The sequence below is a fragment of the Phalaenopsis equestris genome, unplaced genomic scaffold, assembly GCF_001263595.1.
Source record: "Phalaenopsis equestris unplaced genomic scaffold, ASM126359v1 Scaffold000540, whole genome shotgun sequence".
Classification (NCBI taxonomy): domain Eukaryota; kingdom Viridiplantae; phylum Streptophyta; class Magnoliopsida; order Asparagales; family Orchidaceae; genus Phalaenopsis; species Phalaenopsis equestris.
The window spans coordinates 744456-767303 of NW_018164980.1; the positions used below are offsets into that span (position 1 = coordinate 744456).

General features: G+C 38.0%; 1 protein-coding gene across 1 annotated transcript; it reads left to right on the forward strand.

The window, feature by feature from the left end:
- Nucleotides 1–9005: 9005 nt before the first annotated feature.
- LOC110028992 (uncharacterized oxidoreductase At4g09670-like) lies at nucleotides 9006–22578 on the forward strand. The gene is made up of 2 exons (XM_020731087.1): nucleotides 9006–9552; nucleotides 21608–22578. Exons 1-2 carry the CDS (start codon nucleotides 9094–9096, stop codon nucleotides 22226–22228), a joined length of 1080 nt encoding a protein of 359 aa, XP_020586746.1. The 5' UTR covers nucleotides 9006–9093; the 3' UTR covers nucleotides 22229–22578.
- The last annotated feature ends 270 nt before the right edge of the window (nucleotides 22579–22848 follow it).

A 22848-nucleotide genomic window follows, 5' to 3' on the forward strand; every position in this document is an offset into this window, starting at 1 on the left:
AAAGACAGAGAAAACTACTCAGATCTCATGAGAAAAACACAACAAAACTCGAAATTAATATATAAAAGCAATGTCATACAAACTACAACAAGTAAATAAACTTATCTCTAATTTCTCCCCAAGAAAACTCTTCAAAGTTCCTCTGAATCTCTTCCTTTCTTTACAGCACACAGATTTCCTCTTCGAAGCGGCAAGGATGAAGAAATCTCTCACTTTCCCTCCACTCTTACAATCTCTCGAAGAATTCCTCACAATTTAAACTCTCTACACTTTTTTCACACTTCAATTTTGAGTCTCCTACTTCTTAGAACCTCTAGAGTTTTCTCAATTTTCGGCCAGGATGAGCTTTCCCAAGAGTTGCCTAAGCACCCCTCTAAAATTCATCCTCATCCAAAGCCTAGTTGGACATAACCGTCTAGCTCGCCGTTGACGGCCTCGAGGGCATCGTCGACGGGTCTTCTAAGTGAATTAATTCTAGAGTCTCGGGAAAATCTCACCGTCGGCGCCCTAGTTCAATTCTTCACATTTTGGTCCTTTTCGCTCCAAATTTGCTCTTTTTTGTATCTTTTTGCTCCAATCATTCCTGCAACAAAATATCAAAAATACATTTATTTAAAGTACAATATCATCAAAAATAGTATAAAATATGTATGAAAATCTCAACTTATTTTCCTTCGGTCAGGAAGCAGCTCTGAGGTAGGCCACATCGCGTATTTCAGAGAGAGGGTCCAACTATTGTCAGAGCTTTTCTTCATTGCTTTCCGAGTAGAAAGCCTTAACTCGGGGGTTTGGAATTCCGATATCAACAGGGATAACAGCCTTGGTGCTGAAACACAAGTTATATGGAGTTTTCACAGTTGGAGTTCACGTGGTGGTATGATAGGCCCAGAGAACGTTATGCAACTCTTCTACCCATTGCCCTCTAGCCTTCTCAAGTCAATTTTTCAATCCTTTGCCCACCGTACGATTCATCACCTCTATTTTTCCATTTGTTTGAGGATGTGTCACAGCAATGTGCACCAACTGAATGTGAAGATCATTGGAGAATGATGTGAAGGCCCTTCCAGTGAATTGAGTCTTATTATCAGTGATAATCTTCATAGGAAGCCAAAAGCGACAGATGATGTTTTTCCAAACAAACTGTTTGGCATTTGCCTCAGTGATTTTGGTAAGAGGCTCTGCTTCTACCCATTTGGTGAAGTAGTCGACAACAAAGATGATGAATTTTCATTGTCCAGTAGATATCAAAAATGGCCCCATGGCCAATAACTTAGAAAAGATATGAATTCCACTGGTGATGCATGTGTAAGATTGGAGTGTAGTTGGTAATTTTTGCATTTTTGCATAAACTCTAATGCATCTTGCTTAATTATGGGCCAGTAGAAGTTTTGTCTCATTATTTTAAAAGCAAGTATCATGCCACAAGGATACTCCCCACAACATATTCCGGAATGAACTTCTCGGAACTTCTCGTAGAGCGTAATTAGCTTCAGATGGAGGAAGACACTTGAGATATGGACCTACAAATGCCTTCTTGTACAGTTCATCCCCTGTAAGGATGAAATTGGCAGTCATGCGTTGGATGCAAATTGATGTAGTAGAAACATCTGACAATGTTTCGTCTTGGAGGAAGGAGATGATGGGATCCATCCAAGATGGCTCCCTTGGGTCATCTATAGACAGTATCTCCCATGGGTCATGGATTATAGGAAAATGTATATCCTTAATATACATTCTTTTATAGAGATCTCCAATTTTTGAAGTTGCAAGCTTGGAGAGGCATCAACTCAGGCGTTATGCTCCCAAAGTATATGAATGAGCTGGCATGTTTCAATTTGGGAAAGAAGTATTTTTACCAGACTGAGATATTGCACCAATTGTGAGTTATGGGCGTCGAATTCTCCTTCTACTTAGTATGCAATGAGTTGAGAATCAGTGTAGATAATCATGTTTCGTACTTCATAGTTGATGAGAAGCTTTAATCAGCTTTAATCCGAAGCTTTAATCCGACAACAAGTGCTTCATATTCAACAACATTATTGGTGGCTGAGAATTTCAAACGAAGTCCGTAATCCAAAATATCATTCTTTGGGGAGATGAATAGTATTCTTGCACCAGCTCCTGAGTTTCCAGATGCTCCGTCTACGTATAGTGTCCATTGAGGTGATCGTGGAAGAGAAGAGGGTGGTTCATCAAAGGTAAGCACTGTACATTCTACCACAAAGTTGGCCAACACTTGTGATTTGAAGTTTGGTCGTGGTAAATAGTGGATGTCAAATTCTCCAAATTCTACTCACCATTTAACTAATCTTCTCGATGCTTCTGGTTTTTGTAGGATAGCTTTCAAAGGAAGTTGCGTGTAAATGTCAATAGTGTGAGCCTGAAAGTACGGACGAAGTCTCCTTGCTGAGAATGCCAGGGCTAGCGCAGTCTTGTCCGCCATTGGATGGCGACTTTCTGTATCAGAGAGAATCTTGCTAACGTGGTGTACTAATTTCTCGACTGAGTTTTCCTTTCTGACAAGCACGGAGCTTATTGCATGAGGTGAACTAACCAAATATATTTATAACATCTCTCCTTGGACAGACTTTGAAAGGAGGGCGGTGAAGTCAAATATGCCTTGAGTTGCTCAAAATCAATTTGACAGTCATCTGTCCATTAAAAACCAAGGTTTTGAGCACCTCTAAGTATCTTAAAGAATGACATATACTTATCCCCAAAAAGAGCTAAGAAACAAGATAGAGCGGCTATACGACCATTCAAGCATTGCACCTCTTTGATGTTCCTTGGGGCACCATATCTTTCAGTGCCTTAATTTTTTTCTAGATTTGCCTCAATTCCATGTTGGATAACCATGAATCCCAGAAACTTTCCTAATGTGACTTCGAAAGCACATTTAGCCGGGTTGAGTTGTAAATCGTACTGACGAAGGAATTGGAAACACTCCTCCTGATGAGAAATGTGTTGGGATGCTTCCAAGCTTTTTATTAATATGTTATCAACATAAACCTCCAGTGTATGCCTGATAAGGTTTTTAAAGGCCATGTACATGAGTCGTTGATAAGTTGCACCAGCATTTTTAAACCCGAATGACATAGCCTAATAACAATATAAGCTCTTCTCTGTTTAAAAAGTGGTGACCTCCTCATCCACTGAGTTCATCTTTATTTGATTGTTGATCAAAGAAAAATATGTTGAGATTTTCATGCCTATTTTACACCGATTTTGATGATATTTCTCTTTAAAGGAAGGTATTTTGCATGTTTTTGGTTTCAGGTACAAGAAATGGACTTTTGGAGAAAAAAACCAAAAACGGTGCAATTTGGAGCAAAAACGAGCAAGAAATGAAATTTTGCCCTGTCCTGACTTGACCCATTTCGATAAGTCTTTCGATGTTTAATCTCTTTTACACTTCTTGCATATTTTTGAATGAGATTACACTTTAAAGGAATGTTGTTTTCATGTTTATTTTGTAGGTCTATCTGTTAGGAACACAACACAATTAAAATGTGGCGAAACAGAGCTAAAACGAAGCGAAACGGTGAAGCTGTGCAGTCTGGTCCCCGACGGCGCCCCCGCAGTCTGCTCACCGACGGCGCACAAAACGGAGCCGACGGCGAGCTTTACCCGAGAAGACAAAAAAATGACAGAAAAGCTCGCCGACAGCGCCCTCAATCCCGCCGACAGCGTGCGGGATGACTATAGACCGACTTTTGGCGGTTATGGGCTGAAATTCAACGTATTTAGACGCTTTTTGAAAAGACTCTTGTGGTAACTCTTCAAACTTCGTCCCTACACTTTAAAAGAACAAATTTAGGTTAGAAAAATAGATTTTGTGTGAGAGGAATGTTAGGAAAACGTGGAGAATGTTTATAGATCTTAGAATAGAAGTAGAAATATAGATTTCTACCTTTTTTGAGAGATTGGAGAAGGGATTTTGAGAGAATCTGTAAGGAGATGTTTTAGCATTGCATGAATCAACGGGAGACTTTGTGGGAGAGATTTTCTTCTTTCTTTCAAAGGGAAAAGGCTAAGTATTGTGTTTTTCATTATCTTATGGTTTTGTAAACACTTATCTAGTGGATTTGCTTTGATGAAATGAAGTTTTCCTTTGTGTTTTCTTCGTGCTATGTGATGAGCTTCTCTTACTCTCTCTTCTTGTTTGAAAATAATGGTATGAGAAGATTATGCCGTTGTTTTCATTTTACTTTTCTTTTGTAATGAGTAGAATTCATGTTTAGAATTTTGTGATGCATGTTAGAAGCAGATTTAATTATCAATGTAATGATTTTTACTTGCACTTTATTTACATTACAATAGAGGCCTGTTGTAGTGTTAAAATTTGTTGCAATTGCATTAAGACCCAAGAGGGCTGTGTAATTCTCAACAAAGTAGAACCACATTCAGATTCCATGGATTATTTAGTTCATGGGAGTTGAATGCAAAAAAAATAGGGAAATATACTTTGATTGGCGTAGAATTGGAGATTTTAGGGTGACAGACTAAAATCCCCAATTTAGTCCTATTGTTTGAGTACTGAAGCGGAGATGTTAGCCCTCAGGCGAGGGGAACGTGGGAGCTCCGAAGTGAGAACCGGTATCCTCCCAGCCTAGCCACGGATTCAGTAAACAAGCAAGGATTTGTTAATGTTCTTTATGTCGGGACCAAAGGGTAAAGAATAGGATTGCTTCTATTTGACACATACAATATTTAATGCATCTCATTCCCTTACATTATCCAATTCATTACATAAGAATAATAGTTTTTAATATCTCAAAATTCTCCAAACCAATTCATCCAAAAATATCTTTAGAAATAATATTTACATTTAGTTATAGTTACTATCTTTACATTTAACACTTGCATTTAGGAGCAGTTGCTAGATAAAACATCATTTTAATTGACATTCCAAACTAAGGACTAATAGTAGTAGATTAGAATTTGACTAAGGACCTCTTACCTCGCTTCTCTGTGGGATCGATAAACGGGACTCCACTAGAACCCTGTATTACTTGAGCGATACGTATACTTGCGTTTGAAATTGTGACTTTACAAAATCATCATAAATATATAAATCTGGGTTCATAAATTATTGCATATTAAAAGTTGCATCAAGTTTTTTGCGTCATTGCAGAGGGTTTAAATCTTCTAGTAGTAGTGTCAAATTCTTGTATTTTTAGGTATATATAAAGTCGATGTCAATTGTACCCTGAGTATGCATCCATAAAGCTTAGCATCTGATGTTCAGACCTGACATTGACGAGTTGATATATGCGCGGAAGGGAAAAATTATCATTTGGGCAAGCTTTGTTGAGGTCTATATAGTCGACACACATTCTCCATGAACCACTATACTTTTTCACCATGACGACATTGGCCAGCCATGCAGGATGGTGTACTTCCCATATGAACTTTGCTTTGAGAAGCTTGTTGAATTCTTTTTCAATAGCTTGTAAGAGATATGGGGCAAAATTACACTTCTTCTGGATGACCGATTTAAAGGTTGGATATATCATTAAAGAGTGCATGATTATTTTAGGGTCAACCCCAAGCATGCCGGCCGAGGTCCATGCAAAAATACCTTGGTTCCTTTGGAGGATATCTACATATTCTGACATTTGTTCATCAGAGAGTAAGGAACCAAGCAGTACTGTTCTTGATGGGTGTTCACTAGAGAGAGGGACATGAACCAAATCTTTCATGAGGGAAGCTCTTTGAAATACATCTTCATCTTAGAGATCAAAGTTTTCAATGCTAAGTGTCACTGATGGGTGTGGTTGAGCTTGCCTGAGGTAGCATGATTGTGTTATCTGTTGATCTCCTCGTATGACACCGATCTCTGTTGAGGTTGGAAATTTAAGCTTCAAGCGTGTTACAGAAGTCACAATGTCAAAGATTGATTGCAGTGGTCTTCTGAAGATGACATTATATGCCCATTCTGATTTGACAATGATGAACTGGACATAGTGTGTTATTTGTCGGGGAAAATCTCCCAAGACAACAGGGAGATTTATTGTTCCCTTGACCCTCACTGGTAGATTATCAAAACCATATAATGGTCCGGATACAGGTTGAAGTCTTTCCCTTGTCAATCCCAAACTGAGGAAAGTTGAATAAAACAAGACATCGACAAAGCTCTCATTGTCGATCAGGATCCTATTTAGGTTATAACAGAGCTCACCAATTCTTGCGCTAATGGCGTGAGGATCTTGGTGGTGGACTCAAACTCCTTCCAAATCAAAATCATCAAAAGTTACAGGTTTGAGGCACAATTTATTCTGCATTGGTTCACTAGGTGCAGTGACAAAGACTTGATCATTCAACAATAAGCCTCCTGCAATTGTTTGAATTTCGCCCATGACTGGGTGACTCCCATGTTGTTGTCTTTGTGTTTGTTGCCTTGCCCCCCCCCCCCCAGTATGAGAATTATCGCTATCAGCTAGTTTGTTTTGTATAAATCGACCAAGATACCCCTGTTGAATTAACCTTTCAATTTCTTCCCTAAGGAGCTTACATGTCTCAGTGGTATGGCCGCGACTTCGAAAAAAATGACAGTATTGTTCTTGATTTCCCGAGTTAGGTTTTAGGGGGTGAGACCACTTAACAACTTGCTCATCTTTGATGGTCATTAAGATGTTAGCACGTAACGTGTTGAGTGGTGTATATTCTTTCTTGGGTTGATATTCAATTTGTTGGCCTGCAGGTTGAGGAAGGAGATTGCAATTCCTCTATTGTTCAGACTTTCTCCGTTGTGAAGATTGATTATTATCTCTAGTGTTATTCTTGCGCTTTCCCCCAAATTTCTCAAACTGCTCTTTATGTGCGTTAATGGCCTCGTCCATAGTGATTTGAGCCTCAACATGATAGACAAGGTCGACATAAGAACGAACTGTCTCCCGCATCAGTAATGAGTAAAAAGGTCATGGGCAGAGCCCCCCAAGGAATACTCCCCTTAGTAACTCTGGATCCACCCCTGAAATCTGACGAGCTTTAACAGAAAATCTGCGGAAGTAGTCTTTGAGCGACTCTAATTCACTTTGACGAATTCTCGAGAGATGGGATGAATCCTTGATGATCCTTCAATTTACAATGAACTGCTCCGCGAACAATTTGACAAGCTCGTTAAAGGTGTTTACAGTGCCTCCTAACAGAGAGTATAACCAGGTTCGAGCTTGTCCTTTAAGAGTAGCCGAGAACACTTAATACAGAAGCACATTAGAGGCACGCTGAATGTGCATGATAGTTCGATAATGATTAATATGCTCGTAAGTTCGGTTATCCCTTCATATATATCGATGTTTAGAAGCTTGAAGCATGTTGGGATGAGGTATTGGAGGACCGCATCCGCTAAGGGAGAAGATTCATGGATGTTACAATGAGCATAGAAGCGGTACTTTTTTTCTATGGGGAACTCTTCCCGGACGAGGCGTCTTAGTTAATTTCGAATGACATTATCTGTAATGGCAGGAAGATATAGCGATGTAAGGTGAGTTGCACGAGATGGATGAGTGAAACTTGCGATATCTAGGAGGTCAACATCATGACCTCACAGAGGAATTGTTCCTTCTTAAGGAGACGGGCTGGTATGAGTTCCTTCGAGCTGTATGTTTCTCGTACGTCGTGGATCTAAGGGTGTAGGCAGCAGATGTTGAACCCCGCGTAGAAGTTGTAGGATCTCTAGTTGAGATTCCTCTATTCTACACATTCGATCTTCTATGAAAGGACCCGAAACACCTTCGTTGGCAGGATAGCATCTTCCAGGGTGGGAATATGAAGAAGCATGTCGCCCTTGACTTTGTGAGTGTTCCCTGGAACAATGGGTGTAGGAGCGAGATGCTCCGTTGTCACGAACATTGTGTCTGGTGGCTATGTCTTAAACCGCGTATGTACTTTAGTTGTGGGATTGAAACTTTCCCACATACGGCGCCAAATTGATGTGTGCTGGAAAATTTGCGGCAGTAAAGTAAAGGATTATCGTCTTAACGTTACACGAATATTCAACACACACTCAGATGAAAAAGTGAAATAACCCGTGATGACACCAGAAGTTGTTACGTGGAAAACCCATAAAGGGAAAAAACCATGGGGCCTGACCCAGTTATAAAAATCCACCATAATTTGATGATCCCCTTGTCCCACAGATGAGAAAGAGTTACTAGATTTTTCTAGGTACAACGTCGACTGACGACGTTTGGTTAGCGGTGGTCGATGAGAGTTGATGACGATCGCTGGTGGTCAGCGGCGGTGGTCGTTGACGGTCGGTGGTGGTCGACGACGATCGACGATGACATAGATAATGTTGGACTTAAACTATTTCTCAAAACCTCAAGTTCTCTCTCAAGTCCCCCTCTCATGTGAGGAGGTGGAGCTCCCCTTATGTAAGGGATGAGACTCTATTTATAGTGTTTTGGATGCAATTAATGCATGAATATGAACCATTTTGATCGGACGGCCCGTAGAGCTTCCCTCAATCGGATGACGTTTGATTGACATTTGAGTGTCTTAACGATGTCAAAATTGAGCAATATTGGGCTCGTTGGATTCCTCTTGTCGAGACGCTTGATTTGACTATGAACTCGTTAGATTTGACATCTGTTTGATCTGTTAAATGCCTCTGGAAATCCTCCCAGAGTGTTTTAATGATTTGATCCGGGCTTGATCTGACTCAAATCAACTAGTTTTTATATCATTGGGTCCGTTTCATAAGTTTGTTGAAATCAGAGGTCATTCATTTTATCAAGATTTGAATATTTCATGTTCAAAATATTGTCTCGAGATTCATGTTGGATGATGAAATTTTGTTGGTGGTGTATCAATAATAATTAAAAGATATTGATAGAAATTACTCTAATGTTTAAAATTCACTTATTTAAAACAATTATCTTATAATTTATCCTTATCATTTTTTTATGGAAATTTTATCCTATCATTAAAAAATTGTTTATGTATATATATTTTTTTTCCTGAAGAAGACAAATTTAATCCGGTTTTATTTGTAGCAGTAGACAAAGTACAGTGCCGATAACATCACTCTATTGCATACTATTTGAATTTCATCTTTTCCGCAAGGGAAGAATCGAAGAGAGACAGGCGATGGGGGGTCCGATAGGGTTTGGGATCATGGGATGCGCGGAAATTGCCCGCAAGCTTTGCCGCGCCATCGGCATTGCCCCTAACGCCACCGTCGTCGCTGTCGGCAGCCGATCCCCCGACAAAGCCCGAAAGTTCATCGCCGACAACGGCCTCCCGGCGACTACTCGCGTTCACGGCAGCTACGAGGCTCTGCTCGACGATCCAGACGTCGAGGCCGTCTACGTTCCGCTTCCAACGAGCCTTCACGCCCACTGGGTTATCGCCGCCGCCGGCAAGGGCAAGCACGTGCTTGTCGAGAAGCCGCCGGCCCTTAATACCGCGGAGCTTGATCGGATTCTCGAGGTCTGCCAGATTAATGACGTCCAGATTATGGACGGAACTATGTGGATGCACCACCCCCGCACTGCCAAGATGCGAGACCTCCTCTCTGATCCCAATCTTTTTGGCCAAGTCAAAAGGGTAAACAATGGCCGCCCATGTCTTTTAGGGTTTACTCAAGAGTTTTTTCTAATGCTTCCATTATTTTCAATTAATACACATGATTGAATAAGGAATGTTCCTTTTGACGCATGGATTTACTAGGGCATGCTTTTACTTTGATTGCTCATTTTGGCTTATTGGGAGACCTAAATTTCAAGGTGGAATGTGACTTCCAATTTGTTGAATCTGATATTGTCATGTGAATCACACGTAAGGAATAAAAAGTATGAAATGAGTGAGAGAGACACAAGAGAGTGGATTTTTCATGAAATAGTCCCCTATTTTTAGAGGTTGGGGGTACAATATGGGAATTACATCCCTACCCCTACTTTGATGGGGAGTTACAAGGACACTTGGGGTATTCTACATGTGCAAACTCGCAGATTGGTTTTCCTATGGTTCGATCGGCTCGAAGATAATAGGCCTTGGGTCAGTAGGACTTACTCGCCCTATGGTTCGATCGGCTCGAAGATAATAGGCCTTGGGTCAGTAGGACTTGCTCGCCCTACTGTTAGGAATTGGGATCATCGATCGGCCTTCAATTGGACTTTTAGCCGGCATAAGTTGGCTCGATTGGTCAGATTCTGCTGACCGGTTGCTCCGACTGGCAGTCGGCCATGAATCCTTGGATGAGGAACTTTTGTTGATGAGATAAAACTAGCCTAACAGGCAGAGAATAAATTACCGTAATCCGATTAAAATTTTACTACCCGACATAAGGGATCCTTCGGGATGTACTATTGAGATAGTTGGTGATGTTCCATCATTCCCTTGAATAAGGTCATGATCGAAGGTAGATCAGTGCCTTTATTTGGCTAAAATGGGCTTTGATTCGGATGACTATTGCTCGATCAATTTTCGTTTGGTCGGCCTTCACCCCAAGCTAAAGGGGGTTGTACTTAGTCAGACAAGTCTTTTGGTGTTTCGCTAGTTGATGCTTAGTCTTTTGGTGCTAAACCTTGGTGTTTTGCTGATGGACCTTTGATCTTCCGCTCGTGGACAATATTGTATTTTGCTTCTTTGCACCTATTGTCCATTGGATTTCTTTGAGATTATTGATAGTATTTATTTTGTGTACACACTTAATTATAACACTAGAGTTGGGTGTGAAACTAAGTTGAGTAAAGCTTTCTCGACTTGGTGTTGTATATTTATGGGTTTTATTGTAATTAACGGTAATTTTGTCTTTTATCTTTATTTACGTGTATGCCTTAATTCTCCTGTATAAAAGAGACTCAATGTTCATGATGAAGTTATGTTGAGAAGTTGTAACCCCAAATCATTTTTCTTTCTCTCATCCGACGCTAGTGAAATCTCCCTCCTCGTGGATGTAGGCGGATCAAATTAACGTCGAACCATGTAAATAGTTTGTGTTTGATTGTTGCTGTGTGAATTTTTTCATTTGTACATTGTTTTCGCATAACAATTGATATCAAAGCTTTGAGTTCATGATCAGAGCGTGGTTCGATCTCGACAGTAGGTATTTTTTTGTAACAGGTGGTTCGACGTGCCGACAGATTCGGTGGTCGGAGTAGACCGACGACTTATACTCGAAGATTCAGCGAGCTGACAGAGGTGTTGCTCAAGGAGGATGTTTGCTGAGTTTTTACTCCGGCAGTAGCTTCGACGACAGACTATTGGCGGACAACGGTTCTGGCAAGGTCCAACAAGCTTAGGCGCTCTAGCGGCAGCTTCTCGTGGAAAAGCAAGGAAAAAAAGAATTTTTTTAGAAGGAATTTTCGTTCTGTAGAGGTTGTTGCCCGTTTGTAAAGTTGTCAAAAGAAAAAAAAAAGGAAAGTTTTAAAAGTGAAACAGAGGAATTTTGGGAAAAGCAAAAATCAAGAATTTTTTTCAATGAAAAAAAGAATTTCAGAAGAGAAAAAAAATTTAAAAAAGAATTTTCAGGAAAAAAAAGGAAGAAAAAATGAAAACTTTCATTTTTACTTTCTTTTTTTCTGGTGAATATTTTTGTATGTTTGTTTTTTTTTTCAAGTATTCTACAACAACAACAACAAAACCTTTATGCCACTAAGTGAGATCGGCTATATGAATCCTTTTTCTCCATTTTGTCCTATTAAGTGTCGTATTTTCATTTTTCAGGTATTATGTTAGAGGAATATTTTTTTTAAGAAAGAAATTCTAACAGTGATAGCAATGAATAAGAGCATGAGGTCAAGTTCTTCAACGTTCTCTCTGACGGTGCAAAAGTCAATTTATTTGATGGTTATGTTTCCTGTTAAAATCGATGTGACAAAATTCGATGACAAATGAAATTTTATAATGTGGCAATGCGAGGTGATTAATGAGTTGTGCTCTTTGAATCTAGAGGAAGTCTTGGATAACAAGGAATGTTCTGAAGAGATGTCAAAGAGAAATTGGTTGAAGATGAACATGAGTGTTTGTGACTTGTTTCGAAATTCCCTGACCTAAGAGATCAAATATGAGGTAATGATGAAGACTTTTTCATAGAAATTATGGAGGATGTTGAAAAAATATCTCACAAAGAGTGTGGAGAACCGTCTCCATATGAAGTGTCGAGTCTACAAATTTCAAATGAAACGGGGGTTACTATTTATAAACACTTGAATGACTTCACAAAATTGTTAGCAGATCTGTTAAATTTGGATGATGAGATTGCAAATAAAAATAAGGGGCTCTTTCTGTTGAATTTGCTCCAAGAGTATGAAAATTTCACGATGACATTCTTTCATGGGAATGAAGTCTTGAATTATTGCAAAGTGGCAATATTATTGTTGAATCACGAGTTCTGTTGAAATGATAAGGAGTCTACAAAGACGGAGTCAACTAAGACATTTACACTCCAACGTGCCAGATCTAACAACAACAACAAAGCCTTAATCCCACTATGTGGGGTCGACTACATGAATCTTTTTTCTCCATTGCATCCTATTTTCATTTAGTTCTAATAAATTAAGATCATTTTTTATACAATAAGCCCAAGTCTTCCTAGGTCTACCTCTGCCTTTCTTAACATAAGTCGAATCTAAAACATCTACTTTTCTAAGTGGATCATCAGATGATCGACATTTAATGTGACCAAACCATCTAAGACTACTTTTTCCAATTTTGTCCGTCACCGGAGCTACAACAACCCTATCACGGATATAATCATTTCGCATTTTGTCTCTAAGTGTAAAGCCACTCATCGACCTGATCATTCTCATCTCGATAACACTTAACTTAGTATTATGCTTCTCTTTTAAAGGCCAACAGTCAGCGCCATAGTGCATTGCAGGTCTCACGACACTCTTATAAAATTTTCCTTTCAGTCTAAGCGGTACTTTTCTATCACACAAAAGACCTGAAGCATTCCTCTACCCAACTTGAATTCTAATATTAAGATCCCAATCTATATCACCATCACTTTGAACAACAGACTTGAGATACCTAAATCTTTCACATCTTTTAATAATTTGATCATCCAAAGTTACACTTATGTCAATAGAACTACTACTACTAAAATTACATTCCATGTATTCAGTTTTAGTTACTCAAATGAAGGCCTTTAGACTCTAATCTAAACCTCCATTATTCAAGATTTTCCTGTGGTTTTTCTCTCGTTTTATCCACAAGAAGGATATCATCAACAAAAAGCATACACCATGGTAATCCTTCTGTAAATTTCCAATAAGACCATCCATAACTAAAACAAAACGATATTGACTTAAAGCCGATCCCTAATATAATCCAACAAAAATAGGAAAATATTTGGTCAAATAGATAGGAAAATATTTGGTCAGTCCTCTTTCAGTTCGAACACAAGTAACAACTCTAGTATACATATCTTTAATGAATTGAATATAAGTAATATCAACACCTTTCTTCTTAAAAACTCTCCAAAGCATATCTCTTGGAACCTTATTGTTGTTTGGACTATCTAAGAAGAAAAATTTGACAAAAAAAAGTGGTAAGGTCGACACTTCTCAAAAGCGGGGCAAATCTCGTAGGCGTAATCTTGGGAAAAATCAGTGTGATTTCTGTTTAGAGACTGGTCATCGGAAAAAAGATTGTCCGAAGCTACAGGAGAAGGAGAAGGAAGTTGCATCTGAGGTGAAAACCAATACCATTATGGAAAGATATGAAAATACGAATTTAGATGTGCGTTATCTACAGTTTCTCACGGTTTATTTACAGATACTTCGTGCTTAATTCAGGACACAAGGTGTTATCTAACACATTTATTCTCATCAAGTGTGGTTTTGTACGTTTAAAGAGATGGATAGTGGTGCAATAACTATGAAAAATGTTTAAGCTTATTGTGCTATTGGCATAGGGAGTATTTTTATCAGGATGCATGTTGATACTATTTGGGATCTGATCGATGTTAAACATGTTTCAGATATCATGAAAAAATTGTTGTCAGATAGGGCTTTAGAGTCCAAGGACTACAAGATAGTTATTGAGACAGGAGTTCTGAGGATATGTCGTGGAGCAATGATTTTTATGAAGGGAGACCGTCATCATAATCTTTACTTTCTTCAGGGTAGTAGTGATTAGAATAATTATTGTTGTTGATGATTCTTCTGACGTCACTGTGCTGTGGCGTATGCGGCTAGCTCATGCTAGAGAGACTTCAGGTTTTGGTGAAATAAGGATTGATCAAAGAAGTGAGCACCTACAAGCTTGATTTTGTGAACATTGTGTATCTGGCAAGAAGAATTCATGTTATTAGAATTAAATGAAAATATGACAGTCAATAGGACGCAATGGAGAAAAAAGATTTTTGTAGCTGACCCCGCTTAGTGGGATAAAGTTTGTTGTTGTTGTTGTGTATTTAACAAGAAGACACGAATATCTTTTGGTATTGTCGTATACAATACAAATGATATCTTATTGTATGTTCCCACATGAATTTGGGGACCGACAAATACAACATTATTTAGCTGACGGAGATATTTTGTCTCTTTTGTTTATGATTATCTTAGGTATGTTTGAGTGTACAATATGAAATACAAAAGTGATGCGCTGAAGATTTTCATAAGTTGGAAGAAGTGAATTAAGAATCAGACTGGTAATACACTTCATATACGTTTTTTGCAAGAGTGTCAGAGAGCTAGGATAGAACACTACTTCACTGTTTGAGAGACACCACAACAGAATGGGTTGTAAAGATGATGAATCAGACTTCGGTGGAGAAAGTTCGATGTATATTTTCCAATAATGGGTTGGGTAGAGTCTATTGATCTGAAACCATAGACTATGTCTGTCACTTGGTGAATCGTATGCCTTCTGCAACTATTGGGAAGAAGATTCTAAAGGAGATGAGGTCGGGGCATTTTGCTAGAGATTATGATCATATGTGAGTGTTTGAGTGTTCAGCTTTCTACTGTGCACAGAATGATAAACTGGAACCATGAGCAAATAATGCGATCTTCATTGGCTTCAAGCATGGAGTCAATGGCTTCAAGCTGTATGATCAATCAGAAAGGAAGATTGTTATTAGTAGGGATGTTACATTCAACGAGACAAACTTGTTGAAAAATCGGGACTCAAATAAATGGAGAGTTCTATTGGGCCCATAGATATACAATAGAAGTTGAAGTTTGATGCAACTTATTTTGTTCCACAGAGTTCATCTACTCTGACTCAGATACTTGTTTCAGTTGCAGTTCAGGAGGTTTCTGTTGATAGTGTTTAGGAAGAAGTGGAAGGAAATGTTGAGGATGAGATTGTTGCTCGGGAATTTATTGCTTGGAGCGGGATCAGGGGCCAAATGTCCCAAAATTAGCTTGGTTGAGGGATCACACTGCATTTGCACTTTCAACTACAGGGAAAGAAATTCCTTGCCACTACAAAGAGACGGTGGAGAGCCCAAATTGTGATCTTTGGAGAGTGGCAATAGATGAAGAGATGGACTTTCAGAAGAATGATACTTGGAGGTTTGTGAAGCTTACTCCGGGAAGGAAAATAATCGAGTGCAAATGGGTGTATGCAAGAAAGAAGGATCTTATGGAACTGATGTGCATCACAAGATGCTGAGGATGAGATTGCTACTCGTGAATCTATTGCTAGGAGCAGGATCAGGGGCCAAAATATCTCAAAACTAGCTTGGTTGAGGGATCACATTGTATTTGCAAACTGAACAAGTTTTTGTATGGGTTGGAGAGCAGTCAACACGACATTGGTATAAAAACTTTGATCAGTTCGTGAGATGACAAGAGTAAACGAGGAGGAAATTTGATCATTGTGCATATTTCAAGAAGTTGATCAACGGTGAATTCATTTACTTACTTTTATATGTTGATGATATGTTGAGTGCATTTGTTAGCCAGATTGAGATTGATAGGATGAAGAATCAATTGTACTAATATTTCGAAATGAAGAAGTTGGGTGAAGCTCGCAGAATTCTTAGCTTGGAAATCCTTAGGGACAAGACAACTGGAAAGCTTTAGCTTTCACAAGAAACTTATGTTCGGAAGGTGCTGAAGAAATTTGGAGTTGATGACTCGAGCAAGGTAGTGAGTCTAACCATTTTATCTCACTTTTTAGTTGAGTTCAGATCAATGTTCTAAAGATGATCAGGAAAAGAAAGATATGTGATTGGTTCCTTTTGCAAGTGCAGTTTACAGTCTTATATATGTAATAGTTTTTACTATACTAGAAGTTGCACAAGCAGTTGGTTTTGTAATCAAGTTCATGCATGTTTCAAGAAGAAAATATTGACAGGTTGTGAAGAGTATTTTGAAGTATCTGAATGGTCAATTGATGTTGACCTAGTGTTTCAGAGACTGTCATCTATTGCAGATTTACGTGGGCTACACTGACTCAGACCATGCAGGTGATATAGATAGACAGGACCTATGATAGGTTATTTAACACATTGGCAGGAGATCCAGTCACTTGGAGGTCGGTTCTTCAGTCTATTGTTGCTTTGTCTACTATGGAGGCTGAGTACATGATAGTTACAGTGGCGACGAATAAAGCGATATGGATGCATAGTTGATCAGGAGTCTATGACGGTGTTTTGTGACAATAAGAGTGCATTATTCGTGGCCACAAATCTAGTTCATTATGCTCGTTCCAAGCACATTGATGCAAGATACCAGTTTGTTAGAGAATTAATTGACGAAAAAAAGTTCTGTTGAAGAAGATAGATACGAAAGAGAATCAAACAGATATGCTCACGAAGGTACTACCAATCCGAAATTTCACCTACCGTAGAAGTTTGGTGAACATCTAAGCTTAGGATTGATTGTCTGATCATTCATTCTGAAAAAACTACAGGGGGGATTGATCCCTTCGGGAGAGGGGTACGTAGTCAAACATCTTGGTATAGCTGAAGTGGAGTTTGAAGCTCATTTGATCATCTCTCACTTATCTAGTAGTAAGAGATGAGGTGAAGATTATTGTATTTATGACTTTTATTGTAATTAGGGGTAATTTGGTCTTTTGACTTTATTTACTTGTATGTCATGATTCTCCTATATAAAAGACTTAGGGTCTATGAGGGAGTTATGGTGAGAAGTTGTAATCTCAAATCATTTTTCTTTTTCCCATCCGATGCTAGTGAAATCTCTCTCCCTGTGTGCGTAGGCGAGTTAATTTAACGTCAAACCACATAAATCGTTTGTGTTTGATTGTTATTGTATGAATGTCTTCGTTTCTACATTATTTTTTCATAACACTTGGGCTTCAGCTAGAGCTGGATTGTAAGGCTTCATTTGGGAGTTTATGATTTCTATTTTTGTTGTCGCTGTAGAATTTTTTAGAAGTTATCTTTACATCATTTTTTAATTTTTTTATTTTTTTCATGAAACAACTTGTCTAAAATAAATTCAAGGAAAAGTAGGGGAAAAAGTGTTAAAGTATTTTCATCCTAACATTTTTCTTTTGGTGATGGCGAGTGCACATCATGTGTAGAAAAAATCATGTTAAATTCTTAGCAATAATTTTCTTGATCGTTATCAACTTAAACTTGTTATCAGTAAGTTGTCTGCTATTGCTGCTAAAAGATTGTCAAAAAATTTCCATAAGCTAATCTCGTTTGTCTTCTTGGGACTACAAGAAAGTGTTGAGCTGTCGGGTCAACTTATAGAGTTTTGCGGATGAGGAGAAGAGCAAGTAGCTGTTTTAATTTATCGAACATAAATTTGAATTTTATTTCTTAAAAAACTCTCTTACACGCTAAGTCCTCATGTTTTTTTTAAAAGTTCTTTTGCTCTGATTCTTACTTTTCGAAGACTATATGCTTAAGGGCCTTGAATAGTTTTAAAGTTAGTTTTAGACTAATGGTGTGTTTGGGGCATCACTTTTGATGTTTATCGTTTTGAAAATGCTATTTTGAGTGTTTGACAGGCGGCTTTCTCGCTGCTTTTCGGTGCTGGTGGTCCACGGAACACAGAAAGCAGAAACGGGGGGAATGCAGGTGCATTCCCCGTCCTTGGCTCCTTTTCGATTGTGAAATCCCTTCGCTACCCCTTTGGAAATGTCGTTATCTTTTCCTATGTCCCCGATAATACCCTCGATTAGACTTCCTCCCCCCAACTCTTTTCTCTTCCGCCGCGACTTTAGGGCAAAATCCCGATCTCCTTCTCTCCTCTATTCGTGCTCGCTCCTGCCGCCTCTCTTCGACTCTCTCTGCAAGTATAACTCACCCCCTTCCCTTTGTTGTGGTAGTTTGATTTTGTTGGTTTGTTACTTCGTTATTTCTTTTAACTACTTATTTTTCGGTTTATTTGTTGGTTGTTAGATGATTTCAGTGCTTTGGTGGCTTTGGTACTTTGGTGGTTTTGGTGCTTTGGTGGTATAACTTCTTTTTTTTTACTTCTCTCTTTATCGATTGGTGGTATAACTCCTCTCCCTATTGCAAATATATCAGTTATATGGTAGATTAGTAATTGTATTTCACTTCCCTCTTCTTCAATAAGGAAAAATATTTATGAATAGTATTACAAGTACTGTTGGTTCTGTTAGAAATTATATTAATGAAAAATTATTTTGAATTGTTGTAAATATCTCAATTTAGATGTTACAATAATAATAGTAATTGAATTTCTTTTTTCATTTCCTCAATTTGGAAAAAAATTTTATGAAAAGTATTAGGAGCATTGTTGAATTATTTGAAAATATATCCAGAAAAAATTATTTTTAGCTGTTGCAAATATCCCAGTTTAGATGTTAGATCAGTAATTGTATTTCCTTCTTTCTTTTCTTCAATCTCGAAAATATTTTTCGAGAGAATTATGAGCGGTCTTGGTTTCTTTGAAGATATACCCAGGAAAAATGTTTTTAGCTATTGCAAAAATCTGAGTTTACTTGTAAGGTCAAACATTGCATTTTTTTTCTCTGTTTTTCAATCTGGAAAAACATTCTATAAAGAATATTACGATCACTGTTGGTTCTTTTGAAAATATATCCATAAAAAATTGTTTTAACCTGTTGTAAATATCTCAGTTTAGATGTTAGATCAGTAATGCATTTAACATTTTTCTTCTTTAATCTGTAAAATATTTTGTGGAGAGTATTATGAACAGTGTTGGTTCTTCTGAAGATACATTCACTAGATAATATTTTTTAGGTTTTATAAATATCTTAGTTTATTTGTTAGGCCAGTAATTGTATTTATTTTTTCTCTTTTTTAATTTGAAAAAATATCTTATGGAGAGAATTATGAGCACTATTGGGTTTTTTTTAAATATATCAATGAAAAATTGTTTTGACATGTTGCAAATATCTCAGTTTAGATTTTACATTAACAATTGCATTTCTATTTCCTTTTCTTCAATCTGGAAGAGCATTTTATAGAGAGTATTACCGACAATATTGGTTCTTCTTAAGCAAAATCCATTAATTTTTTTTTTGAGCTAATGTAAATATTTTTTTTTAGATGTTAGGTCAATAATTTCAAGTCACATTCCTATTCTTCAACCCCAAACTCATGATATTATTATTTAGAAAAATATTATCTCGTCGATTCAGAATATTCATTAGGTATCACCTTCTAGATTTTGAGTGCAGCGGCTAAATGATTAGAGGGATGAATGAACTCTTCAATAAAAGGCACTCGTCATTACGAAGTGTTAATGAGATAACATTCGGTGTATGAAAGTGAAATGGGTCATACTCCGAGATATGCCGATGATTTCCTTCCAAAAACAGGTCAAGATAGTTGCTGCAACTACTATGCTGCATAATTTTATACGGAGGCTTTCATTATGAGACTATTGATTTCAGGGTCTTAGATGAAGATCCTACCTGCATGTCTGAGGAAGTATTCAAACTTCGGGTCAAACATTCATTACCTGATGAGGACTTTGGTACGAGCGAGTACAACATATCTAAAGGAGAATGTATTCAGTAGATGATCCAGTTAAGAGAATATATTACAGATGTTTTAGTGAATGCATCAAATGTGTTTATGTAGCATTACATACTGTCTTCTTATTGATGATTCCTATTTCAGCTGTACATTGGATTTATAAATATATATTTTCGACATATTTGTAGCATTTTGTATTAAGGTTTTCTTCATGTGTCCTTTTCTACATTTTATTTTTATTGAAAACTATTTAATTTATATAACGGTTTTGTTTCATATCTACTATTTTTTAACAATTTAAGTTACAATGTATTATAATCACAAAAAACATGAGTTCAAGATTATTAGGTATTTCGAGAGTTTTGCCATGCCATTATGGCGAAAGATGTGTTGGGTATCAATCGAGAAGGGAAGATAACTACGGGAGTATATTTTACTCTTATACCAGAAATATGACACTTGAAGATTGTAAGTATTTTTGTTGGACTGATGACACTGATGAGTTCACTTCAAACAGTAATCTGGTGAGGAGAGATGCTGCTGTGGAGAGGAGATTATCCTGAAGACTTGATCATCAAGACATGAAATTAAACATCATTTCAGGCTTATTGGTTATTTTTGTGGTCTTTACTATTGTAGATATTTGAATACAATGACTAGTCACTTTCTATATATTAGAGAATTTTGAACTTCTGATAGTTGTTTGTGTAGTTGTGCTTGTTTATTTTATTCTGCTGTAATTATTTTGAAAATTGCAGTTATTCTGATGTGTTTCATATGTAACGCTAAAACAATCTTTTCATTAGAAACAACTGCAGTACGACAAATTATTCAAACAGGTTCTTGTTTTTCCAACAACTGCTTTCTGACAGCATTTGAGAAGCTGCTTCTCCAAGAAGGGCTTAACAATTGCTTCTTAGAAAAGCACAAACGCCCCAAATGCACCATATGCGTTTGATCCCGAACGATCATCTTCCAGTACCTAGTTGCAGGTTCTCTACTTTGGTCGCTCAACCTTGAATGCTCGATCTCGGTTATCTGGCCTTAGTCGGACATTCATTACTCGGCCTCAGTTGCTCGACATTCATTACTCGGCCTCAGTTGCTCGACATTCGTTACTCGGCCTCAGTCGCACGGCACAGATTACCGAGCCTCGTTCATCGGCCTCAATCACTTAGTCTCAGTCACTCAACCTCAGTTGCCCGGCCTCAGTCGCTCATTCTTGGTTATCTAGTTTCGGTTGCTTGGCTTCAGTTATCCAGCCTCAGTCACTCAGCCTTGGTCATTTCGTCTTCCTGACATTGGCAGACACGTTTGGCTGTCCAACTTATTTCTTCAACTTGTTTAGAACGGCTTCCACTAATGGATAGACTCTAAGCCGTTTGATTTAAGATGACCTAGATAGTCTGATTTGTGATGACTTGGATAGTTGCTTTTTGACTATACAACATCCAAACAATTCTCAGGAGGTACTTCATCGTCATTATTGAATAAGATATGTCAAATTCAGATTCAATAAATACTACTTTGAGCTAAACAGGATTTTACTGACAATATACTTTCTTTTGTGCCGTTCATCGGTAGCATTATGATTCTTTTTATGCCCTAGATTGCTGTTTATTTCTCGTTTGTGTACTGCTTGTAAACTGATGAGCATTCTTTAAAACTTGCTACCTTCTTGAATATATTTGCAATTATTGAGTAAGAGTCTCAATCTGAATCCATCATGAAAATCTTTCCATCTCTTTATTGCAGACTAACAGCATATTTTGCTTCAATGGAAGCCCTGATTTCCTACAAAATGACATCCGGGTGAAGCCTGATCTTGACGGCCTTGGAGCTCTCGGTGATGCAGGCTGGTACTGCATCAGTTCAATTTTATGGGCAAATGACTACGACCTTCCCAAGACTGCCATTGCATTTCCCAACCCTGTTAAGAACGAAGCTGGAGTGGTTCTATCTTGTGATGCATCCTTGCACTGGGAGGATGGTAGGGTTGCAACATTTCACTGCTCCTTTTTGGCCAACCTCACTATGGATTTGACTATCATTGGATCAAAAGGAACACTGCATCTGAATGACTTCATCATTCCTTTCGAAGAGAGTTCTGCAAACATTACCTTTGCTTCTGATTCTTTGTTGAATGATGCCGTTACCGCATGGGCAACATTGTCCCAAAAGCATGTTGTCTCTACCGATCTGCCCCAGGAAGCTCTAATGGTTACCGAGTTTTCCAGATTAGTTTCTGAGATAAAAGAATCTGGATCGAAGCCTGACTATAAATGGCCTACCATTAGCAGGAAGACTCAAGTTGTCTTGGATGCAGTGAAAGCTTCTATTGACAGTGGATCCAAGCCTGTTCAGATTGTTTTCTGAGGTCTTACCGTATTGAGCTTACAGTTGCTCCAGGTTTGTCCTTATGGCTTTCTAGTATTGCTGTGACATAAGAATAGTCATCGATTGAATAATCCTTGCTTGGATGCAATGATTTGTCTCCACCATTAGTTGATAGTCGTACTTCCAGTTTGAAGTACGATGAAAATGATTTTTCATGTTCAGCTTGAACTTCACCTAGTTGAGATTGAATGACCTTATCTTTCAAGTTGAGAACTCTTGATGTTTGTTTTTTCTCATCTTTTGTTGTCTATTATGATTTGAGGAATTTAATTGTTGAACATGTTATATAAACACTACCATCTATTATGCATATGAAAAGCTGAGGTCATGTGAAATTGCTTTTTTTTTACCTTAATTTTATTGTATACTTTATTTGATATAAAGCCAGAACATGTTTGATATTTTAAATCAAGTGATGGTGCTGGCCATGACAGCGAGAGGCATCAGAAGGGTTGCAGCAGCAGAGAAGGAGGTTGCTGACGTTTGAGCTCTGCTTCTTCACATTGATGACCTTCTGAATTTTTTCCCGCCTATATCATTCTTTATACTATTTTGGTTAATTTTTTAACGCCATTAAGAAGAAGTTCATGAAGAATAAA